The sequence below is a fragment of the Rhinopithecus bieti genome, unplaced genomic scaffold, assembly GCF_001698545.2.
Source record: "Rhinopithecus bieti isolate Rb0 unplaced genomic scaffold, ASM169854v2 scaffold_26546, whole genome shotgun sequence".
In the NCBI taxonomy this organism is placed as follows: Eukaryota; Metazoa; Chordata; class Mammalia; order Primates; family Cercopithecidae; genus Rhinopithecus; species Rhinopithecus bieti.
In genome coordinates this window covers 1,535,379-1,546,470 of record NW_016812367.1, presented here as the reverse complement: position 1 = coordinate 1,546,470, position 11,092 = coordinate 1,535,379, and the positions used below count along the sequence as shown (strand labels likewise).

General features: G+C 48.2%; 1 protein-coding gene across 8 annotated transcripts in view; it reads left to right on the top strand.

Annotated features, from left to right (window-relative positions):
- The window catches only part of ZNF346 (zinc finger protein 346), a 75,720-nt gene that overhangs the window by 41,206 nt on the left and 23,422 nt on the right, over positions 1 to 11,092 (top strand). For 4 of the 8 annotated variants that reach the window (XM_017896085.1, XM_017896090.1, XM_017896086.1 and 1 more), the window contains exons 6-7: positions 5,221 to 5,314; positions 7,989 to 8,078. In XM_017896085.1, the coding sequence (XP_017751574.1) occupies positions 5,221 to 5,314; positions 7,989 to 8,076 (182 nt within the window). In that variant the 3' untranslated portion in view covers positions 8,077 to 8,078. Of the gene's footprint in view, positions 1 to 2,092; positions 2,166 to 5,220; positions 5,315 to 7,988; positions 10,195 to 11,092 lie in introns of those variants that run through there. The other 4 variants (XM_017896084.1, XM_017896092.1, XM_017896089.1 and 1 more) reach the window with 4 other exon arrangements.

The window sequence follows — 11,092 nt, the reverse complement described above, 5'->3', positions numbered from 1 at the left end:
GGGGGGGGGGGATAGCATTAGGAGATATACCTAATGTAAATGACAAGTTAATGAGTGCAGCACACCAACATGGCACATGTATACATATGTAACCTGCACGTTGTGCACATGTACCCTAGAACTTGAAGTATAATAAAATAAATTTTAAAAAATTATTACTGAATGGAATATTCATTTTATGCTAGTTATTTCAAGTTCTCAAATACATAGAGGAACGTACTATAGAAAGACCTCTGTCTGTGGCTGGGTGTGGTGGCTCACACCTGTAATCTCAGCACTTTGGGAGGCCGAGGCAGGTGGATCACCTGAGGTCAGGAGTTCGAGACCAGCCTGGCCAACCTGGTGAAACCCCATCTCCACTAAAAATACAAAAAATTAGCCGGGTGTGGTGGCGGGCGCCTGTAATCCCAGCAGGAGAATTACTTGAACCCAGGAGGCGGAGGTTGCAGTGAGCCGAGATCGTGCCATTGCACTCCACCCTGGGTGACAAGAGTGAAATTTTGTCTCAAAAAAAAAACAAAAAAAAAAACACGACCTGTGTCTCTTTAAGTTTTGTTTTTTCTCTTTTTTTTGGTCCTTATGTAGAACAAATAAAAACTCTAAAACTAAGTTGTATATTATCAAGTAGAGATGCAGGTGGCAATCAAGCCAAATAACATGACTTTAAAATCCCGTGTTCTTGGCCGGGTGCAGTGGCTCACACCTGTAATCCCAGCACTTTGGGAGGCCGAGGTGCGTAGATCATTTGAGGTCAGGAGTTGAACACCAGCCTGGTCAACATGGCAAAACCCTGTGTCTACTAAAAATGCAAAAACTAACCGGGCATGTTGGCATGCACCTGTAATCCCAGCTTCTCAGGATGCTGAGGCAGGAGAATTGCTTGAGCCTGGGAGGCGGAGGTTGTGGTGAGCCAAGATTGTGCCACTGCACTCCAGTCTAGGTGACAGGGTGAGACCCTGTCTCAAAAACATAAAAAGAAAAATCAGTTGTTGTTTTTTTGTTGTGTTTTTTGAGACAGAATTTTGCTCTTGTTGCCCAGGCTGGAGTGCAATGGCGCGATCTTGGCTTACCACAGCCTCCACCTCCTAGCTTCAAGCAGTTCTCCTGCCTCAGCCTCCCGAGTAGCTGGGATTACAGGCATGCGCCACCACGGCTGGCTAATTTTGTATTTTTAGTAGAGACGGGGTTTCACCATGTCAGCCATGCTGGTCTCAGACTCCTGACCTCAGGTGATGTAGCCGCCTCGGCCTCCCAAAGTGCTGGAATTACACGTGTGAGTCACCGTGCCCAGCCTGAGATCATAGATTTTCAAGAGGACTTGGATTTGAAGAAAATCAATACTTTTTTATTTAAAAAAAAAAATAGGCAGAGAGGCAGGGGTATTAGATCCCCTTTTGATAGGAGTATATGCATTATAATTTTAATTTCCACACATTCCTATAGATACAATTTCGACCACTTCACAAAGAGGTTGAGACCCGGAGTGAATGGTTCGAGCTCATACAGCTGATAGGACCTTGATGTTAATAAATGTTGATATCACTGTGGGTCTTTAGCTCTGTGTGGCTCCAAACCTTACACTCCTTCCACCTGCCTCCAGCTCTGAGCATACTTGGCAGAAGGCTTTCCAAGTATAGAATGTCTAGCAGAGGCACTGAGCCCCACTCTATCCCCCTTCTTATTTACAGAGGTGGGCTGTTGACCCAGCATATGCAAGCAATGACTTCAACTGACAAGGATTCTACCTTAGCAAAGAATTCAGGTGTTTTTGTTTTTGTAGAGACGGTTTCACCATGTTGGCTAGGCTGGTCTGGAACTCCTGGCCTCAAGTGATCCACCCACCTTACCCTCCCAAAGTGCTGGGATTACAGGCATGAGCCCGTCCTATTTAGGTTTGTTAACAGCTTGACTTCTCCCTGCTGGCTTCCTTCAAAGCCATTCATTCATTTACTTTATTCATTTAGTCAAGTCATCTAACACTTCCTGATAGGAGCTATGGCCCAGGGCTGGGCTCGGTGCTGTCATATTTAATTACCTGATATAATCCTGACAATAACTCTGTTGAACAACTTTGATTATCACTATTTTACAGATGAGGATATTAAAACCAGAAAGATGAAGTGATTTGCCCAGGGTTCCACACTAAAGAGTGGCAGAGCCTGAGCCCACATTGAAACCCAATGTAGTTCTGTGTTGGATCCAGAGAGTAGTTCCTGAGGGTCCCTGACAAGTGTCTTATGGCAAGTATGGATCTACTGTAAGATGACCTAGGGTATCCAGATCCCATCGGGGCAAATGCATCATCTACCAAGCAGATCAAATAAGGCTTAGAGTGGTTTTATACTCCAGGCTTGCGTTTCTCTCATATTTACCAAAGAAGGTCAGAACTAAAACCTACATAGCATTCAGGCAAATCCTTCTTGCCCCTAGAGCATTGAATGTCCCCTCCAGGTTACTGAAATCCTTCTCTGCTTCACCCCATCACTTACTCTCCCTAATTAGGGTCTTGTCTCCCACTCAGTAGAGCTGGTTTCTGAGCCCCATGCTGGTCCCCCAGTTTCTTCAGCTTTTATATACAGGACAACTTTTCAAGTCTTACTAAATTCATAGATAGTCAATAAGTATTTATTGGACTTTTACCTAATATGTGCCAGGCATGGTGGTATATATGTAGTAAACAAGACAGGTATTGTCTATGTCTTTATGGAGCTTACAGTCTAGCAGAGAATACAGGCATTGAGCAAATAGTTACAACTGTGACAAACTTTAGGAAAAAAGACAAATGCAAGACTGTGGGCATAAAATGAGGGGAGATAAGGTGGGGGAGCAGGGATCAAGAAAGGACCCCAGAGGGCAAGTAGGATAGTGTGGGACATAGTGATGTGGAGGAAATGAGCAGGCGTCCACGCATGACTTTGTGGGTCATGTTAGGGAGGTGGGCCTTTACCCTAAGAGCACTGGGAAGCCGTTGCCAGTTTGAGTTTTATGGACAGATCATCCTGGTTCCAATGTGAAGAGGTTTGGAGCCTGGGCAACATGGCAAAACCCCATCTCTACAAAAAAAAGAATATACAAAAATTACCCAGGTATGGCCGGGCGCGGTGGCTCACGCCTGTAATCCCAGCACTTTGGGAGGTTGAGGTGGGTGGATCACGAGGACAGGAGTTCAAGACCAGCCTGGCCAACATGGTGAAACCCCGTCTCTACTAAAAATACAAAAGTTACCTGGGCGTGGTGGTGCACACCTATAATCCCAGCTACTCGGGAGGCTGAGGCAGGAGAATCGCTTGAACCCAGGAGGCGGAGGTGCCTCCACTGCACTCCAGCCTGGGCGATAGAATGAGACTCCGTCTCAAAAAAATCAAAAATAAGTTGGGCTGGGCACAGTGGCTCAACGCCTATAATCCCAACACTTTGAGAGGAGACCAAGGCAAGCAGATCATCTGTGGTCAGGAGTTTGAAACCAGCCTGGCCAACATGGTGAAAACCTGTCTACTAAAAATACAAAAATTAGCCAGGCGGCCGGGCACGGTGGCTCAAGCCTGTAATCCCAGCACTTTGGTAGGCCGAGACGGGTGGATCACAAGGTCAGGAGATCGAGACCATCTTGGCTAACACGGTGAAACCCTGTCTCTACTAAAATACAAAAAAAAAAAAAAAAAAAAAACTAGCCGGGCGAGGTGGCGGGCGCCTATAGTCCCAGCTACTCCGGAGGCTGAGGCAGGAGAATGGCGTGAACCCGGGAGGCGGAGCTTGCAGTGAGCTGAGTTCCGGCCACAGCACTCAAGTCTGGGTGACAGAGCGAGACTCCGTCTCAAAAAAAAAAAAAAATTAGCCAGGCATGGTGGCGCGCACCTGTAGCCCCAGCTACTTGGGAGGCTGAGGCAGGAGAATTGCTTGAACCCTGGAGGTGGACGTTGCAGGGAGTGGAGATCACGCCATTGCACTCCAGCCTGGGCAACAAGAGCAAAACTCCGTCTCTAAATAAATAAGTTGTGGGCCGGGCGCAGTGGCTCACTCCTGTAATCCCAGCACTTTGGGAGGCCGAGGCAGGCAGATCATGAGGTCAGGAGTTCAAGACCATCCTGGCTAACACGGTGAAACCCCGTCTCTACTAAAAATACAAAAAATTAGGCGGGTGTCATGGCGGGCGCCTGTAGTCCCAGCTACTCAGAAGGCTGAGGCAGGAGAATGGCGTGAACCCGGGAGGCGGAGCTTGCAGTGAGCCGAGATCGCTCCACTGCACTCCAGTCTGGGCAACAGAATGAGACTCCGTCTCAAAAAAATAAATAAATAAGTTGTGGTATAATTGGTTTGAGGTTAAGAAAAGCTAAGGATCATGCTGGGCACAGTGGCTCACGCCTATAACCCCAGCATTTTGGGAGGCCGAGGCGGGTGGAGCGCCAGGTCAAGAGAGCGAGACCATCCTGGCCAACGTGATAAAACCCCGTCTCTACCAAAAATACAAAAATTAGCTGGGTATGGTGGCACACGCCTGTAGTCCCAGCTACTCAGGAGGCTGAGGCAGGAGAATCCCTTGAACCTGGGAGGCAGAGGTTGCAGTGAGCTGAGATCGTGCCACTGCACTCCAGCCTGGCCACAGAGCTCAAAAAAAAAGAAAAGAAAAGCTCAGAAAGGAAGGAATCTAGCTAAGGTCACATGAAAGCAGAACCAGCAGTTCAGTTCCCTCTCCTGGCTCCTCCCTCACTACCAGACCATGTGGGAAAAGCCACTTTGTCATTGGAGCAGCCCTGGTAAAGTGAGATACGGTCTGTGATTCCCAGGGTAGAAAGACAGATTGATTTTCATAACCAGCGTTCTCATTAATTACTGTTACTGCAAGCCCTAGGAGAGTGGCACCTTCCCAGAGATCTCTCAGTGAAGGGCATCCTTAATGAGGCCAGTTAGCACAGCCGAGGTAGAAAAGACACCTAATGTCACTTCTTTGTTCTGTCATTCTTTTATCAGACAGCTAGTCTAGGCCAGGCTTTATACTGGGACGGGGGACACAGGAATGAGGATGTTCCCAACCCCAGGAAGCACATAGGCATGCAGTCTCTGCCTCCTGAACACTGTGGCCTCTGGGTTCTCATCAGGGCCAGCAACCTCACCTCGCCTCACCTATCAGTCCTTAGAAGGGCATTTGTACACTCTGAAAAGCAACAGTCTTCAGGTTACTTCTTACTGGATAACTAAGATCTTGATTTTGATGTGTTTCAGCTGGAAAGGGCTACCCCTGCAAAACATGTAAGATAGTGCTGAACTCCATAGAACAGTACCAAGCTCATGTCAGCGGCTTCAAACACAAGAACCAGTAAGTAACCATTTTTTGAAATTCTAGGATCCATAGCAGGAGCCCAGGACTTCTGCGTCAGAACAAAGCCAGGTAGTTCTGGGCCGAAATGGAATCCTGGCAGCCTTTTTCCGGTGAACAGAAGATAAGTCATTTAACAGGAACAAGTGTCTCCTCTATATGTATTTCTCTACCAGCTTCTGCCCAGTTTTTGGACCTGTTGGGCTGAAGGTTTTAATAGAGAAGCATACATGATTTTCTTGGTGGAACCCTAAGAACACCTGGCTTTCCTGGTCTGTAGCACTCTGGGGAAGTGTTTTTCCACTGGCCTGGAGACCCTATCCTTTGCTGGCAGGAGTTCCCTCTATAGATCATTATCAAATATGACCAGGCCTTCTCATTCATTCATCAGATATATATTGAGCATCTTCTGAATGGTGGCCAAGACAGACCCAGCCTCTGCTCTCATGACCTTACAGCCTGGTGGGAGGAAACAGACTAAGCAAGTAAACAACCAATAATCACACATTGTGATAAGGGTTTTGAAGGAACCAGGTGAACGGAGAGTTACCTGTTCATGGTAATCTTGGAAGTGACTAACATTCATTGAGCCCCTCTTCTGTTGCAGGCCATATGTCAAGCATATTTTCTCAGGTAATCCTTCCAGTCCTGAGAGGAAAGATAATTATTCCCATTTTACACATATGGACAACCAGCATTCAAAGTGGTGATGTGAATGAAGCAGGGTCATGATTCAAATTGAAGCCTATCTGGCCCACAGCATGCTCCTCCCAAGCCGTCAGGCTCAGAAGTAGGTTATGGAACCATTGATATGAAGAGGATAGGGCCTGGTCTGGAGGGCCTACGTGGTTCTGTCCCTTCCTCTCTGAAGGGAAATGTGTGGTATGAGCAGTGCGCCACAACATAACCCTTTTTTTTTTTTTTTTTTTTTTTTTTGGTAGAGATGGGGTTTCACCACATTGGCCAGGCTGATCTCAAACTCCTGAGCTCAAGTGATCCGCCCGCCTCGGCCTCCCAAAGTGTTGGGATTACAGGTGTGAGCCCCTGCACCTGGCCCCAGCATAACCTTCTGAGATGGGTAGCAGCATTCCCATTTTACAGGAAATGAAACTGAGTTTCAGGCGGGCAAGCTGCTGAAATGTTTGTTTGACTTTGGTCATTGATTTTGCTTTGCTCACTGAGCTGAATGATTTAAAGTTGGTGGAAACACAGAGTATTGGTGTAAAAAATGTCCTTAATTCTCTCTACTCTGCCTGGAGTCTCCTCTCTCATACTGTAGCAGATCATCCTCTTTACCTGTGGATATGTTTTTTACTTTGGGGGTACTCTTAGGTATAGACTTGAGACAAGCCCCAGCAACTCAGTCCCACGGTGTTTCAGCATACATACCTCCCTTGCAGCTTGGATGATGGCAGTTACAACAGACAACCTGAAACCAACCAGAGCCCCGCTGTGGGGCTACCCAGACCTGAAAGTGCTAGTGTTGTTCACTGATCTCTTGCTAAACTTTCCAGCAGCGTGACCTTGGGCAAGTCAATAAGTCTCTAATTCTCCCAGTATGGGCAATGTAGTAAGACCTCGTTTACAAAAAATAAAGTTAGACAGGTGTGGCGATGCACACCTGTAGTCCCAACGACTTGAGAGGCTGAAGTGAGAGAATAGCTTGAGCCCAGGAGGTGGAGTGAGCTTTGAGTTGCAGTGAGCTATGATGGCACCACTGTACTCCAGCCTGGGTGCCTGAGTGAGATCCTGTCTCAAAATTTTTTAAAAGCCTCTAATCCTGTAAGGATAAAGCTATAATTTGTTGAACACCTGATTCAGTCTCATTAAATTCTCAACAAAAGATCTGAAATTAGGATATCCCCCCCACCACCTTTTACAACCAAAGAAAGTCTAATTATCACATAGTTTAATTGACTTGCCCAAGCTCACTTAGTTACTTGGAGTTAGACCTAGGATTCAAGCCTGTTTGACTTCGAAGCCCGTTCATTTTACTCTGCCACTACCAAATGGAATGAGTTTGTATAGGGCCCTGTAAGCAGTGGTTTGGTATAGTGAAAAGTCATTGGCTACAGTCCTGAACCTACCACTTAAAAACATACTTTGCGGCCGGGTGCCGTGGCTCACGCCTGTAATCCCAGCACTTTGGGAGACCGAGGCGGGTGGATCACCTGAGGTAGGGAGTTGGAGACCAGCCTGGCCAACCTGGAGAAACCTTGTCTCTACTAAAAATACAAGTATCAGCCGGGTGTGGTCGTGGGCGCCTATAATCCCAGCTACTTGGGAGGCTGAGTAACGGGAATCGCTTCAACCTGGGAGGCAGACATTGTAGTGAGCAGAGATCGTGCCACTGTACTCCTGCCTGGGCGACAAGAGCGAGACTCCATCTCAGGAAAAAAAAAAAAAACATACTATGGGCCAGCCACTTAAACTTTCTGAACTTTACTTTCCTTGTATGTAAAATGAGGATGCTGTTCTCACCTGGCAGAATTGCCATGAGGATGGAATGATGGAAGCTAAGCATCCAGCATTCTGCCCGCCCACAGTGGACCTCAGTGAAGGAAAGGTGCCCTGCCTATTACTCCAAGGCCCTAAAAGGGCAGTGCTATCATTGCAATAAGCCAATACAGCTGCCACACACTGACCCTGTTCCTTTGTTCCTTCTCAAATACAGGTCACCAAAAACAGTGGCATCATCCCTGGGCCAGATTCCAATGCAAAGGCAACCCATTCAGAAAGATTCAACCACCTTGGAAGACTAGAGGTGATTCTGCCCAGCATCCCACGTTGGGCCAGCCATGAGCCAGCTTCCCCTGCGCCCTTGGCTCTCTCTCACTCCTTGTTCTCACCAGGGAAGTACACAGGCCTGAAGCAGCATTGGGCCACAGACAGCCTCTGATTGGTCCAGGCTAATTCACTCCTGCTGCTCCCCTTTGGCAGGGGTCCTGTAGGTCATGACAGGGGAGGCAAGGGTATTGAGAGACCTGGGGTCTCACCGGGTGGTAGTTTGGAGGGTGGCTTTCCCCCTTCCCTAACCCCTTTGGGCCATAGGAGCTGAGGCCCCAGCCACCTGTCTTTCCTCTAAAGGTCAGTTTTGGGCCAGTTCCTGCAACTAAAGAACAGAGATCTCCCTGGGCTCTGGACATTTCCAGTGAAATGTGGAACTTTCATGCCAAACCTGGGCTGAGGCAGGAAACGGAGGAAATGGCTGCAACATGGAAGCTTGGAGCTAATACAACACTCTGCCTTCCCCCAGAAGGTGCAGGCTTTCCTGAGCCTTAGACCACATATGGCCAGTTGCACAGGTTTCTGCCAACTGTGAAGTCTCCTCCTGGAGCAGTGACACAGTCTTGGCGGAGCATTGCTCCCCCCGCTGCCCTCTCCACGGTTCCTGAATGGTGCTAAGGATCTGCAGCAGTTAGCAACGAGCTGGGGCTGGGGGTGGCCTCCATGTCCACTGAGATTATAGGACACTCCAGTGGGGATGGGACCTTTCCCTTCCTCCATCAGAGGTGCTCTGACCCAAGGTCACATGGGAAAGTGCCCCACATGCAAGTCTCCCTGAGGGTTCTGCCCCTAACGGCAAACTGTCTCATGCCAGCCAGCTGTAAGGTTCATTGCTACCCTCAGCCCTACTAGCCCTCTCTTCCCCCTTGTGCAGCAGACCACCTTGCCCAGGTTGCTGTGGTGCTAGCCTTCCCCATCATCCACCAGGCGATTTCTGGGTCCCAAGGAAAGAAATAGAGAGCTGATGCAGGTTTCTACAGTGAGGAGCAGGTGTCCCCCAGGCCCCACACCCAGATTTCTCTGTCTTTACTGTTTTGTGGCCTGGGACTGAGTCCACAGGGATAGAGTTTTCCTTGTAGCTTTGAGGCAAGAATTCCAAGGAGTGTCACCATCAGAGGCTTCTCCTCATTGTGTCAGAGAAGCCCCAGCTGCTCTTGTGGCCTCCTTCCCCCACTCCCTATCCCTTCACCTGTGAAATGCCTTTGCTTTGCATATTGTGTGGATGTGTGTGTGTGTGTGTGTTTGTGTGTATGTGTGTGCTTATGTGTGTGTCTAATGCTCTGTCTCTTGGTCACTGAAGCATCAAATAAAGAATTTCCCCCATGAGCCAGACTGCAACTTAACAAACCTAGGGTTTTGAGCCATATTGCCACTGGATCTAGTATGTCTATCTTGACCCCTCACCCCCACCCCATTCAGACCTCAGTAGTCCCCAGTAGTCATTTTAGGAGTTGGGACACAGTCAAGCACCCTGTGAAAGTCTCCCTTGAGTTGAGGTACCCTGAACGCAATACAGCCTCATCTTCTCATCCACCTTCTCCTGCTTCTCCTGTCACATAGAGCCTCGTGAAGGTCTTTAAAGGGTTTAAGCTGGGGATCTGCTTTATGTTTGAGAGAATTCTAGCTATTGTGTAAAGGAATGCAGGGAGGGGCAGGAAAGGAGACAAGGAGGCCAGTATGGAAACTGTGTCCAGTATGGCTTTCCAGGCTAATCACTTAGGGCAGAGACCCAGCCTTATTCATCTCTACTTCCTGATGTCCATAGTGGTGTGTCATGAAGTTTTATTGAATGAATGAATGAGGTGTATGAGGAGAGATGGTTTTTTCCTGCTCAGCTCTTACACAGTGATAGGTTTGTTCCATGGGACTTATCATAGGCCTGGTGATTCTTGAAAGAGCATTTTCCATGACTCAAAAATGAGCTGAGGAGTGTTATGGCCAGCTGTGGTGGCATGCACCTATAGTCCCAGCTGCTCAAGAGGCCAAGGCAGAAAGACCATTCAAACCCAGGAGTTCCAGCCTGTCGTATGCTATGATCATGCCCGTGAATAACCACTGCACTCCAGCCAGGGTAACATAACAAGACTCTATCTCCAAAAAAAATAAATAAATAAATAAAGTATAAAAATAAATTTTAAGGCCGGGTGCCATGGCTCATGCCTGTAATCCAGGCACTTTGGGATGCCAAGGCAGGTGGATAACCTGAGGTCAGGAGTTCCAGACCAGCCTGGCCAACATGACAAAACCCTGTCTCTATAAAAAATGCAAAAATCAGCTGGGCATGGTGGCACGCATCTGTAGTCCCAGCTACTCGGGAGGCTGAGGCAGGAGAATCGCTTGAACACGGAAGGCGGAGGGTTGCAGTAAGCCGAGATCGTACCACTGTACTCTAGCCTAGGTGACAGAGCAGGACTCCTATCTCCAAAAAAATAAATAATAAATTTTAAAAGAAGATAGCCGAGTGTGGTGGTGCATGCCTGTAGTCCTAGCTACCTGGAAGGGTGAGGCAGGAGGATTGCTTTAACCATGAGTTCAAGGCAGCAGTGAGCTATGATTATGCCACTGTACTCCAGTCTGGACAAAGAGCAAGAAAGACCCTGCCTCTAAAATAATAATTTTAAAATTTAAAACAGAAAGGGGTGTTGTGGCCTCAAGAGCTCTTTGTCCATCCTTTACTGTAGACAGCCAGGTTTGAGAAAGGGGCCCAGGCAGCCTCAGCTCCCATTCAGCACCACTCAGCCCCTGCTCCTGGTCTGCTGTGAAAGGCTCTACACAGCCCCAGGGGAGGTTCTCAGCTTCCCAAGATCAGACTGCTCCAGCAATTCCCCAGGGTCCTTCTAAGCCACCTAGTATGTCGGATTCAGCCCCATCTACCAAGCAAGGAAATGAAGGGCAGGGGGTCAGTGGGCTATCATACCATGAGCCACTTTGTAGTCCCTGCCGGCTGTGTGGCCAGCCCTGTTGGTAAGGGGACCTAGAGATTAACACTTT